Source organism: Ictalurus punctatus, chromosome 4 (assembly GCF_001660625.3).
Source record: "Ictalurus punctatus breed USDA103 chromosome 4, Coco_2.0, whole genome shotgun sequence".
In the NCBI taxonomy this organism is placed as follows: Eukaryota; Metazoa; Chordata; class Actinopteri; order Siluriformes; family Ictaluridae; genus Ictalurus; species Ictalurus punctatus.
The window spans coordinates 31,429,384-31,453,832 of record NC_071284.1 but is presented as its reverse complement, the minus strand read 5'-3'; the positions used below and the strand labels follow the sequence as shown (position 1 = coordinate 31,453,832).

At 39.0% G+C, this 24,449-nt stretch overlaps 1 protein-coding gene and 1 long non-coding RNA gene across 2 annotated transcripts; both read left to right on the top strand.

Moving 5' to 3' along the window:
• The first annotated feature begins 7,514 nt into the window (after positions 1-7,514).
• Positions 7,515-12,201, top strand: LOC124627053 (cytochrome P450 1A1). Its single transcript, XM_047153393.2, has 7 exons — positions 7,515-7,574; positions 8,091-8,969; positions 9,070-9,196; positions 9,381-9,470; positions 9,703-9,826; positions 10,366-10,452; positions 10,758-12,201. Exons 2-7 carry the CDS (start codon positions 8,130-8,132, stop codon positions 11,065-11,067), a joined length of 1,578 nt encoding a protein of 525 aa, XP_047009349.1. The 5' UTR covers positions 7,515-7,574; positions 8,091-8,129; the 3' UTR covers positions 11,068-12,201.
• Positions 12,202-13,893: 1,692 nt separating this feature from the next.
• On the top strand, positions 13,894-24,059 carry LOC124628107 (uncharacterized). The gene is made up of 2 exons (XR_006982441.1): positions 13,894-14,352; positions 23,523-24,059. It is a non-coding gene; the product is annotated as an uncharacterized LOC124628107 (long non-coding RNA).
• Positions 24,060-24,449: the final 390 nt, after the last annotated feature.

Sequence of the window (24,449 nt, the reverse complement as noted above, 5' to 3'; positions counted from 1 at the left end):
TTATGTTCTTATGTTTCTCTGTAGTAAACAGTGGTGTAGGGGGTCATCATGGGTTCGTTTGATTGTTAAGGCATCTTAGTCTCCTAAAAGACTTTAAAACCCTTACAGAGAGGAAAGATGTGAGTAGAGGGTTATACATAGAACCTTTAAAAATGCCCTAAAAGGGACAACAAAAGCACCTTTAAGGGTTCCAGATTTAAGCTTGTATTAAGGGTGTATTGACTGTAGTGTACAATACAGAGACACTTTATAACCATTTTAAAGCGTAGTGTACCATAACAAGACGCTTTATAACCATTTTAAAGCGTTGTGTACAATACAGAGACATTTTATAACCATTTTAAAGCGTAGTGTAAAATACAGAGACATTTTATAACCATTTTAAAGCGTTGTGTAAAATACTGAGACATTTTATAACCATTTTAAAGCGTTGTGTAAAATACTGAGACATTTTATAACCATTTTAAAGCGTTGTGTAAAATACAGAGACATTTTATAACCATTTTAAAGCGTAGTGTACCATAACGAGACGCTTTATAACCATTTTAAAGCGTAGTGTACAATACAGAGACATTTTATAACCATTTTAAAGCGTAGTGTACAATACAGAGACATTTTATAACTATTTTAAAGCGTAGTGTACCATAACGAGACGCTTTATAACCATTTTAAAGCATAGTGTAAAATACAGAGACACTTTATAACTATTTTAAAGCGTAGTGTACAATACTGAGATGCTTTTTAACCATTTTAAAGCATAGTGTACAATACCGAGACTCTTTATAGCTCTTCTAAAGTGTAGTGTACCATACGGAGAGGCTTTATAACCATTTTAAAGTGTAGTGTACCATAACGAGAGGCTTTATAACCATTTTAAAGTGTAGTGTACCATAACTAGATGCTTTGTTACCATTTTAAAGCGTAGTGTACAATACTGAGATGCTTTATTACCATTTTAAAGCGTAGTGTACAATACTGAGATGCTTTATTACCATTTTAAAGCGTAGTGTACAATACTGAACGCTTTATTACGATTTTCTTGATCATCGTCTAAATATTTGCTCAGTTGTAGATCTGCATTTGAAATTATCTGATCGTAAAACTTAACAATTAAGTTGAATTATAAACTAACTGCTTGTCTAGAATTTGATTAATCATAGCAGAGAATTAATCCAAGCTTGTAAAATTATTTGCGTTGATTTGTTAAGTCATGTCTTCTCCTGGCAAGAGCTGTGTTTATGAAGCAACGTGCTGTGATCGCGTGCAAAGCCTCTGGAGAGCGTTCAGCTCCTCTCACAGCCTGATAACACTCATGAACGGAAAAACCCAGCCAGATTTTACACCAGAAACCACAAAGCTTTTTTTTTTTTTTTTTTTCCTCAGTCTGATGCCCTTAAATGACTTTAATCATATCATTAATAATTTTATGTCAGTCCCATAACATGACTTGTTTTGACTTAAATAAACAATTAAGCTGATCGCCTTGAGACATCGACCTCACGGCAACTCGCGTAGTTCTCAGACTATAATCCGTGTTGAAATCATTTGAATGAAATTGTGAAATTTTAAGGGTGCTTTCCGACACACACATTCAGAAACAAGAACTATTTTATTTTAAAATCCGCCGACTGGATTGTTGTCAGCAACAGTGTCATCGTTTCGGCACGCACACCGCATGTCATCTGGGATGAGGTCACTTTTACTTTCACTGTTGCACATGTTCCTTTAAGGCACTTGTTATACGCAGCACTGTTGAATTCTCTATTCTGATTGGTCGGAAGGTGTTGATCAACTTTCTACAACTTATCGAATGGTACAAAGCACTGACACTGGAGACTCCTTCCATTAACATCTCTTCTGAGCCTATATCATATGCTGGACTTTGTGGAAGGAGTCTCCAGTGTCAGTCTAAGTTTCTAACATGGCAAAGTCTTCAAGGCAGATTATTATTATAAATGATTAACTTCAAGAAAGAAAATAAGAAAGGCCGGTGATGGAATGGTTTATATCTGTAATAACGTATGTGATAAGAGGAACTCATTTGTTTTGTGGATGATCCATAAAAAAATGTAAAGTTACTATAAATGGATAAAAAGTATGACGTCATTCATCAATTACTAAAAATTGTAAACATTCAAGCATTGCTCTGGTATAAGAAAAATAAAGCGTTTTTTTTATCGTGTGTCATATATCAAGGAGGGAACTCTGGACTTAATTTCCCAGAAGCCACTGCACCATACTACATCATTGTCACATGACCACCTGCACCTGTATCACCTTTCTGTTTAACAAGCACTCCTATATATAGCCACTGTTTGTACTGCTTCCTCGTCTTACGTATTGTCCATCCATGCTTTTGTCCACTCTTCGATGTTTAGTTTTGTCACAGTATTTTGCCTCGTGTTATTGTGTCTTTGTTTTGTGTCTGTTTGTTTCTTAAATGTTTGAAATCTGCGATTGCTTCTGTCTCTACCTTTGAACCGTGACATCGTGAAATAAAGAACTTCTTTGGTCATCTTGGATTATTTTCCGAAAACCTCACTACCCCCCAAAGTGTGTCGTTCCTTATTTAAAGTCTAAGACTGGATACTTTCACATATTTGTTCCTTGGCTCCTAATATCCAGTGTCCTGAAATGTTGGTGTTTGTTTATTCTGTGTCATGCATTGCGTCCTACGGTTAACAAACTCTGCAGCTAGCCATGTGTCCAAGTACCTTCAGGTCCTGTTGGTGTACGCAGCTGGTACCAAAAGTCCAGGTGCTTTCTTCAGACGTACACCAAATTAAACGTCCATCGAAGACAAGAAGACAGGATTGCAATGAAAATACAGTTCCAGTTTAGTTTGTACGTAAGTTGAAATAAAATATGAACTTATTGTTATTTTAGGTTATTTTAGGTTCATTACTGAAACGAAACGTTGTGTTTTCCGCACAGATTTCAGCGCCTGGAGTGGAGTGTGAACAAATCTCTGACTCTGACTCATGAAACGGTTATACGACGTGAAAACGAGCAAGGATTTTGAGTCAAATAATGGATCGGCTTCAGGCGAACACCTTCAGAGAACAAGCTCCGCCCACAAATAATTCATTGTTATGCAGCTAAAATGACTGAAATGATTAAATGAACTACTAATTGAAATCTGATAAAATTACGCACAACGGTTCAGATTTTCCACTCAGTCTGACTACTGAAAACCACAAAAAATGTGATCCGTTCTCATTATAACTCTTTATTTCTCAAAAAATGTCTGTGCCAAAACTAATGACACCCCTAAGGAGTATTGTAAATGAATGTTTCCCCTAAAACCCCAGGAGCCCTGTTGTTGCACTTAACCATGTCCTGTTTCCCCAGGGTATAAATATGATGCTGCACACATGGAAAATCCCTTCGTCATCCATTGCCACGGGAAAAACCAAAGTTTCAAAATAGACCGTTAAACAACACAAGTTGATTGGAAGTGTTGCAAGAAAGAAACCTGAGAGCGTCGCACAAAATATAAAACACACGCTCTCAGGTTTCCTCGGATTTCCCAAAAACACTGTTGGTGGATTCGCTAGGGTTAATTGTCCGTAAGTCTGTATAAGTGTGCGAATACGGGTCCCGGTTTGTTCCTGGAATAAGTTCCGAATCCACGGTGACCCTGACCAGGATAAACGAGATACTGAAGATAAATGTTTTGTAGGAAAATTGCACCACTTGGATTTTTTTCGTGTGTTTAGAAATCATTTTAAAATAAAACTATACAATGACCGTGTACGTCTGAACTCAAATGTCACTTATCACATGCATTATTCTTTGTATATATTCATTTTGGATCATTTTCATGGAAGGTACCAATCATTCCGGAGAACTCTGGAGAATTCCCGAGAATGGTGTTAAGCGATGGAACACTTAGAGAAGTGGAGAAAAATGCTACATGGATAAAAAATGTTACACTGGGTGACAGCTATTTGCAATAAATAATGCATAATAAAAAGAAATCATTTGACTCAACCTCACATTACTATTGTTACATGGTTTTAAGTCCTTTGGTTTAATTGCACAATGTCACTGGGTAACATAATACTAATAGTGATGTTAATACTAATACTAATACTACTACTACTACTACTACTACTACTAATAATAATAATAATAATAATAATAATAATAATAACATCTGTACAGTTAGCATGTTAGCCTCGAACCCCTGGGGTTGGGGGTTCGATTCCACCCTGTGGGCGTGGAGTTTGCATGTTCTCCCCGTGCTTCAGGGGTTTCCTCCGGGTACTCTGGTTTCCTCCCCCAGTCCAAACACGTGCGTTTTACTTTGATTGGCATTTCCAAATTGTCCATAGTGTGTGATTGTGTGTGCGATTGTGCCCTGCGATGAGTTGGCACCCCGTCCAGGGTGTCCCTCACCTTGTGCCTCAAGTTCTCTGAGATAGACTCCAGGCTCCCCATGACCATGTGTAGGGTCAGCAATATGTAAAATGGATGGATAATAATAATAATAATAATAATAATAATAATAATAATAATAATAATAAGTGTACATGCTATTATAATTACTCCGGTTTCCTCCCCCAGTCCAAAGACATGCATGGTAGGCTGATTGGCATGTCTAAAGTGTCCGTAGTGTATGAATGGCTGTGTGAATAAGCGATATAGAAGATGGATGGTTGTATTATTATTATTATTATTATTATTATTATTATTATTATTATTATTAAAGCATATCCAAAATCCGAGGAAAGAAGGAAATTGAGAGTGGAGGAGAAAACTTTACAGAACAGGTGACGATTTTTTTTTTTAGCACTGTCTCAAATTTATTTCAGTGTAGATTTATTTGCATGACCGTATAAGTTTAGCATGCAACACTGCCAGACTACTCTGTTTCTCTCTCTCTCTCTCTCTCTCTCTCTCTCTCTCTCTTTCTTCCTTTCAGATGCCCTTGCGTGCGTGTGCACCTGTAGATCTCTGCACTAGTTAAACATTGGCCAGGTTGCGTGAGAGCGCGTGAACCCGAGCGCTCCGCTTCCCGAGCGCGCGAGAGGATGTTTTGCGGTGGGGGAGGGGCAGAGGGGTAGAAAAGGAGGAGTAGCCCTGACCGGTCACGGAAGGAGGCGGGGCAATGGGGGGGGAGATGGTGTGGGGTTAAGTCAGTTCACAGCTCACTCATCACCTCGCGCTGCAGCGCTGAGGGCGGAAATCCAGATCACTGTGATCGCGCGCTTTACTATATGCCTTAATGTGCTATCGGGTTGCGCAAGGGCTCTCGGGTAATTACTGCTTGTGTAATACATTTCCGAGGATTTGTAACGCCAATACTCAGTACGCTGCGGAAAGAGTCTGTCTTTGTAGACCTCTCACAGGCTATCAAGCATGCAATTGTTATTTTTATAAGAATAATAAAAATAAAATAAAAACACACACACACACACACACACACACACACACACACACACACACACACACACACACACACACCTTTATATTTTTAAGGCTTACTTTGAACGTTGTGTTAACATTTAATATTTTATGACCTGATCATTCATTCGTATTGCATTGTAACTTTTATGGAATAAATATGTACTTCAAACCATTTTAATGTGGGCTAATTAGTCCATTTTTGTCATCTGAGTGAGCTGTCACTTTGCATTTTAGTTGAATTTTTAATGCCTTCTAAATATTTTTCCTTTGCTTTATATTTTGTTTTATTTACAATTTTTAATCTGGAATACTTTGAGATAAATATAAATAAAATGTATTTATTAATAACAACAACAACAGCAACAATAATAATAGCAGTAATAATAATAATAATAATAATAATAATAATAATAATGATAATAATGATAATAATAATTATTATTATTATTATCATTATTATTATTATTATTATTATTATTATTATATGCCATTTGATGTATCTGTGTAGTGTTCTTGGGTACAGTGAAAGATGCTTATAAATAAATTGCTATTATTATTATTATTATTATTATTATTATTATTATATAACATTATATAGTAATAGTAGTAGTAGTAATAATAATAATAATAATAATAATAATAATAATAATAATAATAATAACAATTATTAGTAGTAGTAGTAGTAGTAGTAGTAGTAGTAGTAGTATTATATGCCCTTTGATGTATCTGTGTTGTGCTCTTGGGTACAGTGAAAGATGCTTATAAATAAATTATTATTATTATTATTATTATTATTATTATTATTATTATTATTATTATTATTATTATTATTATATAATGACATTATATAGTAATAGTAGTAGTAGTAATAATAAAAAAAATAATCATCATCATCATCATCATCATCATAATAATAATAATAATAATAATAATAATAATTTGAATTGGAACATACTGTCTGTCATAGTTACATATTAGCAAAGTCATAAAGTTATAAAGAATATTCCTATTTGTAATTTCCATTATACGTTGAAATCTTTATTATAGTTTACTACATTATAGTTTTATTTCTATCAAATGTATTTATTGTTATTTGCATGTCTTGAGCACTGAGCAGATCGTTTATCTCATACAGTAAAATAAATAGCTTCAGTGTGCACGTACAACATATACAGAATAGAATATACCCCAATATTATTTATTTCTGGTCCACTGTCTTGAATAAGTTGTGTGGTATTGGCTGTATAGGCTTTGAAATGCGCTGTCCCGCCCCTCGCGCTCCTGACTGTAGGGGTCCATGCAGGGGTTTGCGTGAGAATGCGGTGAGGGGCGGTGGCTCTGCGGGACAGCTCCTATACAATCTGCACGGCCGCAGTCACGCGAAGGCGGTGGTGCACTGGAGAGACACGAAAAGAGGATTTCAGGTTTCACAGCAGGGCGATCAGCCTGCACAACTGAAATAACCAGGGAGGAATACAACCGCATGTGTTACATACACACTTCAATCATTGTGCATTCCACTTTCAGATTAATTCCTTTTATTAAAAAAAAAAAACAACCTTAACATTTTCATGTACACGTAGAAGTTCATGAGAATCATATAAAACGAAATGTTTGCTCTTTGAATTGAATTACGCAACACCATTTCTCACATTTTAACCTATTTATTAAATAAATCTCTTTTTTAACTTGATCGAATAAAGTATAAAATGCCATTTTATTTGATTTATTTATGCATTTAAATATGTGTGTGTGTGTGTGTGTGTGTGTGTGTGTGTGTATGTGTATATATATATATATATATATATATATATATATATATATATATATATATATATATATATATATATATATTATGTTGACTACAATGGTAATTTAATAATCCGTGCTATAAAAGGAGGTGAAATCAAATAAAGGGTATCCCCCCCCCCCCTGCTTTTCTTTCTTTTCCTCGCGCCTGTGATCTCCTGTAATCTCCATTCACATCTAATTGCTACTCTCGCACCTCAAAAGCTCCGCCGCGGTGACGTCACAGGACAGGCGGCCAATCAGCGCAAGAGTCCCTCTATAAAAAGTTGAATTCATTGCGCGAATGTTACAGCGTTTCACAGAAGCATAACCCGCTCAGAGCTGGACATTGCGCCCTGAGCTCTGTTCTGAAGGTAAGTCCTTATACTTACACTGTTTTTATTTATTTTTAAATGGCAAGCCAGTATAGAAAGCCTTTCTTTTGTGCAGTGTGGATGTTTTCCTTTTATTCTTGCATGTGTGATTTGTGTTTTTTTTTTTCTATAAATAAAAAAATAATCATAATTAATGGTCCAGTTTACTACGTGGCACGTATCCAAGTGCGCGCGCTCTCTGTCCCCGCCGGTCAGGCACGAGAAGCTGCGATAAACTTGTTTGATGAGTGCCGCGCGCTGCTCGTTTCTTAATCTAGATACTGATTAAGTGCTGTGCAGAAACTATGTATAATGCATCGTGCAATAATGCAATCACTTTAGCCGAATACACAGTTATGCATATAATGCGTCTTTAGGATTTGAAATCAGAAAATTGTATTTGAAATAGTTCATATGCAATCCAGCATTTACATGCATATGCAATCTCTGTCACTCTCTCACACTCTCTCTCTCTCTCTCTCTCTCTCTCTCTCTCTCTCTCACTCACTCAAATAGAGTTTTTTGCTGAGGTGCTCTCCTTGAGGCAAATAAAAAATGGTGCTGGCAGATATCCCACTTTTTGGCCCTATCTCGGTGTCAGAGAGTCTCGTGGCCATTGCAACAATATGCACTGTGTATCTCCTCCTGTGGGTCACTCGTACCAAAATCCCTGAAGGTCTTCAGCCACTTCCAGGTCCGAAACCTCTCCCTTTGATTGGAAATGTGCTGGAATTGGGACGCAACCCGCATCTGAGTTTGACGGCCATGAGCAAGCACTACGGCCCGGTTTTTCAGATCCAGATAGGCACACGTCCCGTTGCAGTGCTGGGAGGAATTGAGGTTGTACGCCAGGCCCTAATCAAGCAGGGTGAGGAGTTCTCCGGACGTCCTGACCTCTACAGCTTCAGCTTCATCAATGATGGAAAGAGCCTGGCATTCAGCACTGACCAGGCAGGTGTATGGCGCACACGTCGCAAGCTGGCCCAGAGTGCTCTGCGCTCGTTTGCTATAATCGAGGGTCAGAGTGCTGAGTACTCCTGCTCCCTGGAAGAACACATCAGCAAAGAGGGTCTGTACCTGATCGAGAGGCTGCACAATGTCATGGAGACCAACGGCGGATTCGACCCTTTCCGTCACATCGTGGTGTCCGTCGCCAACGTGATCTGTGGGATCTGCTTCGGCCGGCGCTACAACCACGACGACCGCGAGCTATTGAACCTGGTGAACATGAGTGACGAGTTCAACCAAGTGGCGGGCAGCGGAAACCCGGCCGACTTCATTCCCTTCCTGCGCCTCCTTCCCAGCACGTCCATGAAGAAGTTCGTGGACATCAACAGGCGCTTTAACGTCTTCATACATAAGATCGTCAGAGAGCATTACGACACATACGATAAGGTATGTGCACTGTTTGAGCCAGTGTATCCGAACACAGTGATGAGATTGTTGCAAAATCCAGGATGTTTATGCTGTCTTGTGCCTTCGAATTCTTTTTCAGGACAACATCCGCGATATCACAGACTCGCTCATCGATCACTGTGAGGACAGGAAGCTGGACGAGAACTCGAATCTGCAGGTGTCTGATGAGAAGATTGTGGGAATTGTGAACGATCTCTTTGGAGCCGGTGAGTAAGGATCATCAAGAATGATTCCTTTTTTTTTTTTTTTTTTTTTTTTAAAAAGTATTTTATTATACTAACTCATATTTCTGAGATAAAATCTACTATATGTGCATAAATATGTACATGAACCTAATCGCTCATTGGCGTTTTCGTGCATGGCTCCACACTTATCGGCATATCTTTACAGGTTTCGACACAATCAGCACGGCTTTGTCCTGGTCTGTTGTGTACCTAGTGGCTTATCCTGAGATTCAAGAGAGACTGCATGAAGAGCTGAGTAAGTCAAGTTAATATCTGTCTGGCTGACAGCACAAAACAGATCACCTCGGTGTATTCTGCAAATAATCCTCTAAGTTAAAATAGACACTCCAGTTCTGCGAGTGAATGAACGTAATGAGTCAATGAATCATCCGATGAGTCATCAAATGAGACACTCAAGACATTAAGCTCTGCCCTTCTTTTTCTTCCCCCTGTGGTTTTTTTTTTTTTTTTTTTTTTTTTTTTTACAGAGGAGAATGTTGGAATGGACCGTACACCGCACCTGGTGGACAAACCCAACCTGATATACCTCGAGGCTTTCATCCTGGAGATTTTCCGTCATTCCTCTTTCCTGCCTTTTACCATCCCACACTGGTACAGTACTTTACTCAGACATGTGCATGAAATCCTGTCGTGTAAGCCAGATACGCTCCAGCATTAGTCGTTATGTAAGAAGTAAAAGATAATAGCATGTGCATGTGTTATAGGAAATCAATCGACAATGCAGTGGAGTTACAGTGATCATCCAGAAGTTGATTATTTTCCAATAACAGCACGTCGTGAAGTGTTTTACTGGCCAACAATAACAATTGTTCTATTTGTTAAAGAATGACACGTCGTATTTTTTTTAATCCCTACAAAGTCCTTTATCCTAAATTCAAAGTAACACCTTTACCTCTGATTGTTCCAAAGCACCGACACTGGAGACTCCTTCCAAATTGTTCAATCCAATTTCACAATATCGACAATTTTATATTTTTAAATCCATTTACATGGATTACGGATTCTGTGCATTAATATAAACGTCGCAGACGGGACTGCTCTCTGAGCTGCTGTTTTAGAAAGAACGACCAGACCAATCAGAATCAAGCCTACAATAGATTGGAGACATAATATATCTTTTTCTTTTACAGTACCACGAAAAACACGTCGCTCAATGGATACTTCATCCCTAAAGACACGTGTGTCTTTATTAACCAGTGGCAAACGAACCACGACCCGTAAGTTCAACACTTTATCGATATTGATTCTTTTTCAGAAATGGGAATTGTTACGGTAAATTACGCGTTTGTGAAATAATAACAAAACATTGTCAAGCAGAGGAATTGGCATAGTAGGAATTTTCCTGATGTCAAAGCTCATGACTTTCTAATCTCATCAATAATGTGGAACGTTACCAGCGAGCCGCTACACCAGCTCAGTGTCAAATATTGAATTTCAGTCGTGCGAATGCTCGTTCCACTTGCCTTGGAACTCGACGCCAAATGTCGTCATCTAAAATGGTTTATTGATTCTGATTCTACAGGGAGCTCTGGAAAGAGCCTTCCTTGTTCAACCCTGACCGTTTCCTCAGCGCTGACGGCACCGAGCTCAACAAGATGGAAGGCGAGAAGGTCATGCTTTTCGGCCTGGGCAAACGCCGCTGTGTGGGCGAAGTCATCGCGCGCTCCGAGGTCTTCCTCTTCCTCGCCATCCTCATCCAAAGGTTAAAGTTCAGCAGCATGCCGGGGCAGATACCAGACATGACCCCGGAGTACGGCCTCACCATGAAGCACAAGCGCTGCCTTTTGCGTTGCACGGCGAGGCCTGGGTTCGAATCTCCCGGCACGGTGTGAGCGTCTGAAACGAGGCTGTTAAATTCAGGGATGTTTATAAGAACCCCTTGTATTCCTCTGATGCTGTGCTCAGTGTAGACACAGAGGATGTCTTTAGTGCAATGACAGTCGTCACAATGCCGTGGCTGACAATTTCCGACGCTTATCAGTCAACACAGATCCACATATCCTCAGAATGTAGTCTTCAAGCTGCCAGAAGAGCAAGACTGTTAATGTTGTGACATTCACATTATATCGGTATAGACACTGTGTTTATATCTAGTATTTTAGTCTGTATCACCTCAGAGCTGACTCGTGGCTAATTCCTGGTTGTAGCTCAGGTACCTTGCTGCAGTTGTTATAAAACATCAATCAGATTATGTCTGACCTTATTTTGTTACAAATCATGATCAAACCATTCAGATGGCATGGACAGAGTTAAAAGTATATTTTTAGTGCCTTTTCACTTATCGAAAGCTATAATAGTTTGAAAAAAATTATGCATCATATTTTTAGGCCATTTTTTTAATACTACTGACTGTTTTATTTCTGCTATGATAAAGTATATTTTATCATGAAGCATAGCTTTATTGTTTGACGATCAACACTGAAGTTTTTTTTCAAAAGGACATTTAAGCTTCATCCCAAAATGTGATCCATACATTCATGTGCTGTATTTTTACTGATAAATTTCCAATGTGCCTCAACTTCTGTTCATACACAATGCTGAAGTTTTATATTGAGATTATTTATCAAGGCCCTCAGAGATATTTCTTCCAATATATTTAGAACTGATAGGCCACTGTTGTTGTTGTTGTTGTTGTTGTTGTTTGTTTGTGTGTGAGTGTGTTTGAGAGAGAGAGACTGTGAGTGTTTATCGGAAATAATGAAGGAATTGAGTTTTTTTATATATATATATATATATATATATATATATATATATATATATATATATATATATATATATATATATATATATATATATATATCTCGGTGTAACTTTCTGAAGTAGAAAAAGAGATTAAAATCATTACGTCATGTACATTATTGCAGTGTACAGTAATTATGCCTTTGTTTTTGTAATCTGCTGTTGCAATGTTTTGGCACCTTTGTATTCATTATCAAAATAAAACTAAGAGACCAAAAAATAACAAAGCAACTGTCTGTGTTTTTACTCCAAGAATCATTAACCTGTATCATGACTTGCAATCAATAAGTCCAGTAACCTGGCAAGACAATAAGAAACATGAACGTTCAAAAATTACTGAGCAATAAACCACTTTGGGGGTGTGGTGTTATAGGAAAATAATTAACGACACGCTGGTGAGATGAAGTGGAGTAACTATTAGCATCCAAAAGCTAATTATTTTCCGATAACAGCACAACCCAAAGTGTGTAATTCATCTTAAACTGCATCAATTCTATGATTATCAAAAAGATACGCTCCAAAAAGCTGTTGAATCTCATCAAATCATTCAGTGAGCCTGCAGATGACTTCCTACAGTCGAGTCGATTCAGAGTCAAATCACTTTCCAGTCTGGAATATTCGGGGCGCTTCCTACGGTCGAGTCGATTCAGAGTCAAATCACTTTCCAGTCTGGAATATTCGGGTCGCTTCCTACGGTCGAGTCGATTCAGAGTCAAATCACTTTCCTGTCTGGAATATTCGGGTCGCTTCCTACGGTCGAGTCGATTCAGAGTCAAATCACTTTCCAGTCTGGAATATTCGGGTCGCTTCCTACGGTCGAGTCGATTCAGAGTCAAATCACTTTCCAGTTTGGAATATTCGGGGCGCTTCCTACAGTCGAGTCGATTCAGAGTCAAATCACTTTCCAGTCTGGAATATTCGGGTCACTTCCTACAGTCGAGTCGATTCAGAGTCAAATCCCTTTACAATCTGGAACATTCGGGTCAATCCAGAATTTAATCATTTTACAATCCACAATGTTTGCAGTCGAGCTGATTCAGAGTCAAATTGCTTTCCAGTCTGGAATGTTTGGATCAATTCCTGCAATGAAGTTGATTTAGAATCAAATCACTTTCCAATCCAGAATGTTTTGGTCACTTCCTACAGTCGAATCATTCAATCATGTGAACAGCACCTTATTTTGAATGGATGTTTACATGTTTGGCTAGACGAGTCAGTGCTTGAGCATGCCCAGATTTAGTATGAATTCTTGGCCATGCATCCCTGTTTGAATTTTAGGATTATGTAAGCAATGCTTTTATGTAAGCGATGTTATTCTCTGTCTCTGTCTTCTTTGTATTTTTTTTTTTTTAATTGCTCAGTTTCCTAAGTGTCTGCCAAGTGACTAAAAGTACATTTATAAATCCATAAAATATAATTTATTAATTAGACTGTTTGCCAGTTATAGTCACTGTATTTGTCTGCACTTTCGGAAGAAACGGGTGGTAACTGTATCTTTCCTGGGGCACTACTCTTATCCTTTGTACCTTTAATATGTATCTTTCACCTGGAAACATGGTGAACGTTATAGAGTAAAAACTCTTTCAGAAGTAAGCTTTAAAAGTACCCTATAGGTAACTGTATAGATAAAAGATCCACACTAAAGGGTATCACTCCTTCCGTGAGCAAAAAATACAGTTTAGTGCTCTTTTTTCTGCGTGTGTTGCTGGTGAAGGATGGGTTCATTTTGCGTACAGTGTACTTTGTTTACTGGACAGTCTATGCCCCAATCCTCATCTATAATCAGGAGCTATGGGATAATGACTGAAATAATAAGGTTGCGAGTACAAGTGGATGGAATCAAGGTTCCTCCACAGGGTTGGCGTGCTTATTCTCCATGGTAAGTGGGAGGAGCTGAACAATCCAGGAGGACAATCCAGTTGAGTTAGTTTGGGTACCTTACAAGTATGGCTGTTGAAAATGGGTCCAGTATGGAGAACTTTTCTGTATTGACTAGTCTTAGACTTACTGTCATTTAGACTTGGACTTTTCTCAGTCTGAGATAAATATGGTCTTGAACTTGACTGAGAGTTTGTATGGATGGATCGTTGGATGGATGGATGGGCTCTGGAATGGATTTTGACTCTTCCTCACTTTTATTTGGACTCGAACTTGACTTGGCCTGACATGGTCTTAACTAAATCCCGGACTTGGCAATGGCGGTCTGATTAAAGGGCTGCCCAGACGGAGACCCAGGACCTGCTGGAGAGTCTAAATTTCACAGTTGGTTTGGAAATGTTTAGGGATGCCCCACGAGGAACTAGAATCTGTAGCTGTTCTAGAAAAGTCTGGTCTGACCTTCTCAACCTGTTCCCCTGCAACCCCTACCAGGAAAAATGGTAGGAAAATCACTGCTTTTAATTCTTTAAACCCAATGTGAGGCCTGTCGCACTGTTTGTTCTATCATTAGGCCAGGAGTGTAACATGGGAGTAAATTGTTATTGCTATTATGCCCTTATGAGCACACAAGGATGTTTATTAGTAGATTCACAGCGCAGTCATTCAGGCCCTCACATGTACAAAGCCACAAGCCAAAATGATAATACCACGACAAGTAATAACAGTGTGAATTAGGGCACGGTTGCGTCATGATTTGGCCGCGGTGCATATCCGTGCGGTTTCATGCTATTAATTTGTTGAAGGGGGACGTTGTTGATCCAGCAGACTTTAAGCCCACAGAATCACAATGCTTTATGGGAGGCTGAAAGCACACAGATTCACCGTGTAATCTGTATATTCAAACAGTTGCAGTATGCAGCCAGTGTCTCGTGTTTACATAACGTAATTGCTGTGTACTCAGCTTGCACACACACACACACACACACACACACACAGAGACAGCCTCTCTCACGATCGAAGCATTGCGACCCGGTGTCCTCCCTTTGTTTAACTTTTGCGTGTGACATGAAAGGCAGAAATGTGAAACCGTGTGGATCACTGTCACTCCTAAGTCCTGCAGTGAGCCCGAGTGCGTGCACTTTTGTCAGCAGATAAGTGGCTTGTAAGGTCTGGAGGTATGTGCACCAGTACCTACCGCCAGGACCCGTCATTAGTGGGGTGAACAGCGGTGACACCCTTCGCAAAAGTCGCACTAACGTCACCTTTGAACGATCATGTGACCCTTCTTATTCTACGATATGTTTCACATTTTCACATGAAGTCATGTTTTTTTCCCCCATATATTATATTTCACCTGTTTATTCATAGGTTTCATTTAAACACCCTTTAATGCACATGAAATCCGTCAATGAGGCGTTTAACCGTAGTTAAGTGGTGTTTCGTGCATCCTTTCATGCAGCTGATGTATTCCGAAACCTTTCTACACGCCACTTCAGATTGGTGAACCTCTGCCCATCTTTACTTCTGAAAGACTCCGCGTCTCTAAGACACTCTTTTTATACCCAATCATCTTACTGACCTGTTGCCAATTAACCTCCAGCTGTTTCTTTTTACTAACACTTACATTTCCAGCCTTTTCTTGCCGCCGTCCCAACTTTTTTCAGACGTGCTGCGGCCATCGAATTCAAAATGACCTTGTTTTTTTTTATCCTTAAAATGGTAAATTTCCTCAGTTCAAACGTGTTATATGTTTTCAACGTTCTGTTGTGAATAGCGCTGTGCGTCTTTCTAGAAATAAATCCATACAGTTAGCAAATGATCTGCCAGTAGAGCAAATCTCAAGCTTGAAATGAGTCGACGGAAATGTCTAGAAATAAGTTGAATACTTTATTGAAGATTTACCGCAGTCTTATAATAGGACATGCTAGATAACTGTATATTTGACTAATCTCAAACGTTTTTCCTTGTGAGATGTTTTTCTAACGTGTTCTGTCGGTGGAAAGTTCAGGGATTGAAGTATATAAGTAATAAATAATAATAAATATTACTCTACATATTGAAATAGGTTCAATGGGCCGATGTTAAAGGTGCACACGGATACATAAATTCTTTGAAGTCCTGATTGATCTTATATATTTATTTGATCTAGTTCATTGATGCGTGCATATATTTGTAACATGACCTCGGGGGGGTCGAAATTTTCTGTACCTGTTTAACACCTTTCTAGACGTTTACTTTAATTCATAAATCCATCAGGACACAGTTTGGCTTCCGCTGGTATAAAATCCCTTTAGGTCATCCAATTTCCCGTTAGGTCATTATATTTCCAGAGCTGAGACCGTGTGTTAATTGCTGTGTTGAAAGAAATAACTGGAAAGGTTGCCTTTATTTGTTCAGTAAGTCTGCATTTAGGTCTGTACCCCTGTTATCATAGTGTGGTGCCTTGCTGCGGTGCTATCAGGGGCCGCTGTTGGCATTTCCTCCTCGGAGCTGATAGCAGGGCAGAAATGGCGTCCACGACATTCCCATAGCGTGCTAACCGCCTATAGTGAAGTTCCTCTTTGTGCTGACTGTGTGTGACTAAGATCAATAAACACTCCTCCTCACGCTGTGTCCATTTCTAAAGAGGAGGTTATGCAAGGACTGGGTTATGCGCCTCCATGAGCGCCCTTCCATGTTTTCTCTGTCTCTATGTCTTTCCCTGCACAGGAAACCTCCCCCCACTCCTCCACAAACACCCCAGCACACACACAGGAAGTTCAGCGAGTCCCAGCGAGCCAAAGAGAGCAAGTCATATCGATTGTGGCAGCAGTGTTTACCTTGTGCCTTTTTTTTATTCTAATCTGCAGCCAGTGGGCCGGAGGCCAAAGGGCCAAGCTCTGCTCTGTGCCGGGCCGTGGTGCCGAGCGCCAGGGGCCGTTCCTCAGGTTTCACACGCAATCCCAAGCTGCACACACTCACACACACACACACACACACACACACAGAGACACACATATTCGTGTTTGTGTTTGCGTGTGAGCGAAGGACATATCAAGGGTGCTTATCTTAAGAAATTATCTGACACTAATCTTTCCGTGAGAGCTAAGGACCAGATTTTTTTTTTGGACTTCCCAAAATATTTCTGTTTTATTAGTAAAGGAAAAAGAAGCGATACTGAGTATAGTTAGGTCATAAAGGTGTCATCTTGTTCTCTTGATTATTTAAACCTACCTCCCACAGTTTTGAGTCAAATGTTTATACAAGTTGTTGCGTGGGCTTTGGTGCCATATTAATCCGTGTACTTCCTTCCTGTTCATGAGAGCTGTGTGACAGGGAGGAGGTGGAGATGAGTGACAGAGTCATTCTCACTTGTGTGTGTGCGTGTGTGTGTGTGTGTACGTGTGTGTGTGCGTGTGTGTCTATGATGTGTGAGAACATTTCCCCTGTAGCCTGATGAGCTGTCAGTGTCAGTCTCATGAGACTCCTGCCTAGCTTGCTTTGGAATTGCAGCACGTGTGTGTGTGTGTGTGTGTGTGTGTGTGTGTATGCTTGTGTGTGAATGAAGTTCACAGGTTTCTTAAGCATAAAGTGTGCGAAAAGGCAACCTTTATCCAAGCACTGTGCCGATACTGTAATTGTTGGTTGCCGGGCTTATACAAACAATGCCGAGTTATAATGCACGTTCATTTCTTCTGGCAGAAAAGCTGTGTATTGTGTCAGGAAGGCCTTTGTGTGAGTGTCAGCTCCTGACTGACATGTTGCTGACATTTCCAGCAGGTCAGCACTTCTTCTAAAGAACTTGCAGCAACACCTGACAATAAAACACATTAACCAACACTCAAGATGCAATTATTATTAGTAGTAGTATTAGTAGTAGTAGTAGTAGCAATAGTAGTAGTAGTAGTAGTAGCAATAGTAGTAGTAGTAGTAGTAGTAGTAGTAGTAGTAGTAGTAGTATTTCATTGCTCTCACCTGTTGGTCTAAATTTCCTGTATTTCTATTACTCTCATTTTCTCTGCATTAGATATTTAATTAATAGAGATTTTTTTTTTAAAATAAATAAATAAATAAATAATTCCATGTTTTGTGGCTTGACTAGCTTCCTACTCGTTATCCTAGCATTATACAGTACTGTGCAAAAGTCTTAGGCATACGATTTATTTAGTACAAACTTTGTTACAGATTTTCTTATTTGATGACATCTACGTTATGGAGTCAGTACAAAAACGTTTGAGATTTCCAAACGTTAGATTTCCAGCACAGAATTAAATCTTACAGAAAAATGTGAGTAAACAAAACAGCGTATTAAGAGGTAAGAGACACTTTTCAGATGAAAAACACAATGAAGGCTGCTCGGTTTCGCCGCACAAATAAGGAGCGAGTGCGATAGTAAAAGTTTCCAGAAGATCTGTGACTGGTTCTGCAAGATGCTCAGTAAAATTACCAGCTAATTTCCTTATAAACCTGCACTAACTCTACCCGAGACTAATTAAAGTGTCGTCACACCAAATATTGCCTTTCTTTCATTTATTACTCTTTACAGCTCTTTATAGTATTTTTTTAAATTGCCGTAACATTTAATTTCATTATTTTTGAAGGCATCGTTTCTCTACAGCATTTCCTTGCATGTGCCTAAGACTTTTGCACAGTACTGTATATATATATATATATATCATTGCATATAACATAGCACGGTTAAATTCTCAAATCTGATTGGTCAGAACCTACTTTGACAGTAGCCCAGGCTGCAAGACAAATCTCAGGTTTATATTAACGCAACAGCTCGCAGGGACTTGGATGACGGATGTTCCACATGATCAGAGGCTAATAACTGTTATTTAATACTGTTATTTAATATCGATGGAAGGAGTCTCCAGTGTCAGCACTTTTCAAGAGAGAGAATAAAAGAGCTAGGCTTATGAGGGAACAAATGTTTATAGGTGATGTGCTGTTGTATAAGAGGAATTAAACACTTCAGGACGTGCTGTTATTAGAAAATAATAACTATATATATATATATATATATATATATATATATATATATATATATATATATATATATATATATATAAACTATAATATTTATATATTTTATATATTTATATATATATATATGTATAATAAGTGTTTTATTTCTTATGAAATGAAATTTCATTTGCTTTTAGTTTATCATTATTGATTGTTTATGATTAAGAGTGCTTTTTGTGTAAAATCTGCATGTATTAAAGGATTGAGGGTTACATCAGTAGAGATGCTGAGCTCCAGGGTCCCGGGTTTGATCCTCCTTGAATTTCCACTGTCTATGTGGAGTTTCTATGTGAGTTTCCACCAGGTTCTCTGGTTTCCTCCAACTTCCCAAAAACATGCCACTGGTGGATTGGTTACTCTAAATTGCACTTTGGTTTGAATGAGTGTGTGACTGTGTTTGTGCATGGTACCCTGCCATCCCATCCGAGGTGTATTCCCACCTCACACCAAGTGTTCTTGGGATTGGCCTTGGGGATCTGGCCCCATCGTGACCCTGACAAGGATAAAGCGGTTGCTAGATGTGTATGAATGTGTGGGGTTGCCTTGGTACCCCTGTCTACTCTGAGCCATTGAAACCCCTCCATCTTCTTCTTATGAACCTAGTATGTAAAAATAGCACACATCATCTCAAAAAGTACTCCACTTTTAAAGTTTTAAAGTACAAATGCTTGTCCTGGAGTGAGGAGGAGTCTAGGTTACGCCTTGTGATGGAGCATGATAGTAGAGGAACATCAGTCGGGTATATATCTAGACCTTGAAGATGGCCTTAAGGACAACTAAAATACTTTGAGAGGTATGTTTACATTTAATTAATTCTAAATCTAAATATAATTTTTTTAAAAATATGCACGACTCAGATTATTAGGGTTAGGGCTTGGGATGGCGTTCGCACCTTTTCTTATGACATAAATGAAATTCACCCAAAATGAAACATAACCTGACCACATCCCCCTTGTTAACTCATCTCCTTACAAATTTCTCATGAGATCAGGTTAGCGTGCTCTCTGTGTAGAAATATTGCTTTTAGAAATGCAGGAAATACCCAACAGCAATGTTTCCCGCAAGCTTTGTCAGATCACGTTCTCTGGCAAAACAAAAAGTAGATGCAAATGATGAGTGTGTAAGGTTTTGGCAACCAGAACAGTGTAAATCTGAAGGGTTTTCCGGTTGTAATGCACCTGACTCGGCTTGATAATCAGCCAAAGCGCTGACCCACAGTTCTAAGACGCCGGTCTTAGAAGGAACCCGACACTTGAAACTGTACGTCGGTCACTCACTTCTTTACTAAAACCTTCGACACTGCAAAGAACGAGGTGCGATTGGGTTGTACCGATTTGAGCAGATGAGACGAGACAGTGATTGATGAACACGTTGACATCGATACATCCGGAGAGTGGGAGTGTGTGTGGTGTCGTAAGGCAGCTGAGTGTGTAAATATACATTGTTTGTGTGCAGAAGAGTTGCGTTTTCTCTTGCGTGAGAGTGCAGGGCGGCTGGCTGTGACAGGAGCACTCGCGTGTGACTGTTCTCTCTCTCTCGCTCGCTCTGTGGTAGCGTGAGAGCTCGGCACGGTTGAGGTTGAACACCAGGTTTTTCCAGTTTTTTTTTTTTTTGTTCTCCACTTTGCTTCTTCTTTGGTTTTGTTTTGTTTGAGCACCCATTTGTACACAGGACTGTATCCGTACAGAGCTCTCCAGGCACAGGGGGTCCGGTTCTCAGTCGTACATCGTACACAGCACTGCACAGCCACATCAGGGCTCTGATTATTAATAGTACAGCATTACATGGGGGAAATGATGCACAGACCTGAAACGTGCCACATTCGGTGTCAACAAATAGTTTAAGAGCAATTAACAACCTCTAGGAACTTGCATAATCTCAATTAACAAGATTTTTTTTTTTTTTATCTAACTATTCCTGGAAGCTACTCCTGGATGCATATTTGAGTCGTCGTCCCGTCCCCCCCCCCCCCCCCCCCCCCCCATTTTTGACAGGCACTTAATGATTTAAATAAAATAAAAAAACCACACATCTCAACCTCCAGTCTCAATATTCACACCGAAAAAGTGCTTGACAGTACGTGATGCCTCCAAGTGTACCTTTAGATACATAGATAACTGAATATAATGTACCTTTAAAATTCATTTACGGTAGAATTATACCACAGCACTACTGAACTCTATTCTGATTGATCAGAAGGTGTTGATTCATTTTTCTGTAAGAGTTCTGGCAGCCAGGCGAATCACAGGTTTATATCAATGCGCTCGTTCCAATACGTTATTGTGTACGTTTCTGTAGTAACCGCTCATTCACAGACTCTTGTACGGTGGACGCTAAGACTAACAATTAACATTTTTTTAAGTGAGTTCTTTTAATAATGTGTTTTTAAAAAAAAAATAAAAAAAACTTGTTCATGTGGTGGGGTTTTCTGTAAGGAGAAAAATGTATTCAACATTTACGGAAGGAGTCTCCAGTGTCGGTCCATGGGTCACATTTGGGCTTTGCATTTTTCTGTTTCTTGCTCACATGACAAACTCCAGAGGCAGGGTTTTTTCTTCTCTTTTTTTTTTGTCTAATTACTGTATGTTGCGGAGAAAAAGAAAAACTGATGAAGGAACTGCTACTGTAGATATTATAATTGCTATAGTCCAAGTGATAACAGGAATTAAACTGCTTCACTGATGTTCCACAACATTAAAACTCCTAACAGATATGACAGGTATAATGAATTGTTCTGTAAAGAATTAACATTTTAAATCATTGGCAAATTGCTGTGGTATAAAAGGAATAAAACACTTGAAAACATGCTGTTGGGGGGGGGGGGGGGGGGGTCACTTTCCGGTTGGTAATTTCACTTCATGTTGGGCTGTATTACACCACCCTGTCCTTGATTATATACTAGAACAGCACACACCCCTCAAGTGTATTTTTTTCTCTTACAAACTGCTCACTGAAAACTATTGTTGTACCTTTAAGGATGTAATAAATCCCTCTGATTCTGTCTGACAGCCAACCGGGGTTATAATCTGCCCTCTGTAACCGTTTCTCTCAAAGCAGGTCTTATGATCTTCTCCCCACTCATTGATCTTTGTGCTTGTCCAGGAAGCTTTACTGAGTCGTATCCTAAAATAGCATTTCCAAGTAGAACCTCTTTAGAAATCTAAAACTATAAACCATGAGAAAACACTTACGGAATCTTTTATTTATTTATTTATTTTTGTACAATCACAAAAATACAAGACAAGCACTATATATCTGTATGTAAGTCATAGTGCTTTGTATTCACTACACTCAGCAAGTGGTAGCTCATCCATAGGGACATGTTAGTCAGAGCATCGTTTATATCATTTGTTCAACAAATATTAATCTTCATAAAGTCCTGCGTGCTAATACTTCTTTTGAGTGACCAACAATTTTTTAAAAATAGATTTGTTATTTCTCATTTGATGTTGCGCAATCGTGAGGCAACAAGTTTACTGCTCCACTGGGCTTTCAGAGCGTTATTATTGCACCTAGTGGTCAAAAATGGGAACTGCAACAAGCACGAATAGAGATATACAATATATAGGGGCAGGATTCGAGCTGCACCACACTCGCTTTGCTCTCTATCGTCAATAGAGGAGGAGGAGCGGAAAGGACCAATCGCGACAGGGTTGGCAGATTTGGCTAGTTTACAAATACTGTTGTGACAGCCAAGAGATGATTTATAGAAAACAATCTGATACATTAAAGCTAATGCATTTCTGCAAAATCGCACAAATGTAAGTGCTGTCAGTGTGTCTATGATGGACAGAATCACGTACAGAATCATTGGAGAGAGAAAGGGGGATTATTCATTGGTTCTTTAAAGCACCATAGGTTCTGCAAAGAACCTTCTTCTTGTCAAGAACCATTTTTCACTGCATCTTGAGTTGAGCTATGTGGTTCTTTGGGGATTAAAAATGGGGATTTAAGTTTCATTATAGGTTCTTCAGAGCAGTGTATTGGTTCTTCAAGGTATCGTTCCTTAACAGGTTAACGTGAACCCTATCAAGTGGGACTGGAAAAGGTTCTCCTGGCATCACTCTTAAGAACCTTACTTTGGTTCATTAAAGCAATAACTAAAGGTTTTTTTTTTTTTTAGAAAAGTTATGATAACATGGTTCCTTGTGGCACTGCTGTGAGGAACCATATTTGCATTCTTTAACACACGAGTAAATAGATGGTTCTCTAAAAAACTTGAGAGTCAAAGGTTCTTGGTGCAATTTTAAAGGGTTCTGCTATGGCATCAGGCTGAAAAACCCTTTTTGGTTCTAATTGGAACCTTTATTTTTAAGAGTGTAGACTGTATGCTGGACAATGAGTCTCAACAGCCTGTCATGGGTCACTCTAAAAATTCACTAGAAAATAACCTGTAAGATCATTTATTTGTTACAGCTTCTTGACGTAAATTTGTTGGAGGTTATGTCGTTATTAATGTTGGCCTTGCTCCAGCAAACTCTACTGTCACGAGCCTCTGCTGCTGGCAACCAATTCCCAAATCCAAGCCCTCGGTTTTAGAGCCATTAAGGATTTCAGCAGAGAGACAAACTCAAACATAATGTTGGGTTCTGGATGGATCTTTTATCTAAAAGTATGCTACATAAACCAACTTTTGATCACTGCATTTACTGTCACTCAGATAAGCCATCTTTCCTGGAGCATACCAGGAGAGATGGTGGAAACGTCTGAAGAGATGGTGGAAACATCTGGAGAGATGGTGGAAACGTCTGGAGAGGTGGTGGAAACGTCTGGAGAGATGGTGTAAACGTCTGGAGAGATTGTGGAAACATCTGAAGAGATGGTGGAAACGTCTGGAGAGATGGTGTAAACGTCTGGAGAGATGGTGGAAACGTCTGGAGAGATGGTGGGAACATCTGGAGAGATGGTGGAAACATCTGAAGAGATGGTGGAAACATCTGGAGAGATGGTGGAAACATCTGAAGAGATGGTGGAAACATCTGGAGCGATGTGGAAACATCTGGAACGATGTGGAAACATCTGGAGCGATGGTGGAAACATCTGGCCATGCTGAATACACAAGTTTTTCTACAGTCTCTCTGTTTCACCATGGATGAAAAAAGATTTTCTGTAAAATAATGTGTTTGGAACCATTTGTACTGAAACTGGTATTAAATGTATCGTATCAATTGTATTAAATGTATTATATCAAATGTAACTATATTGGTGTTGACCGGTTATACGGATGAAGCCTAAGGCTGGGGTTATACCTGACACATACAACATCGGAGCAGAAATAACCCCTTTTGTCAGGCTTCCCTACACTTAACTCAGTGTAAAGTCTCCTTCACAATCATCTATGTACATATCTTTCAGATAAATAAATAAAATAATGAAAACACATTATTGACCGTCCTAGACAACTATAACTAAGCTTTACCTTGAAATATAATTTTTTTTTAAAAACTTCAAAAATCAGATTATATTTGCAATAATGTGTCAGTCCATTTAACGAATCATCCATTTCCATTCGCCATCCATTCAGGGTTATGAAAAATGTACCTGAGTCCCTATGAAATATTTGGAATATTCCACAAGTCACATGTTC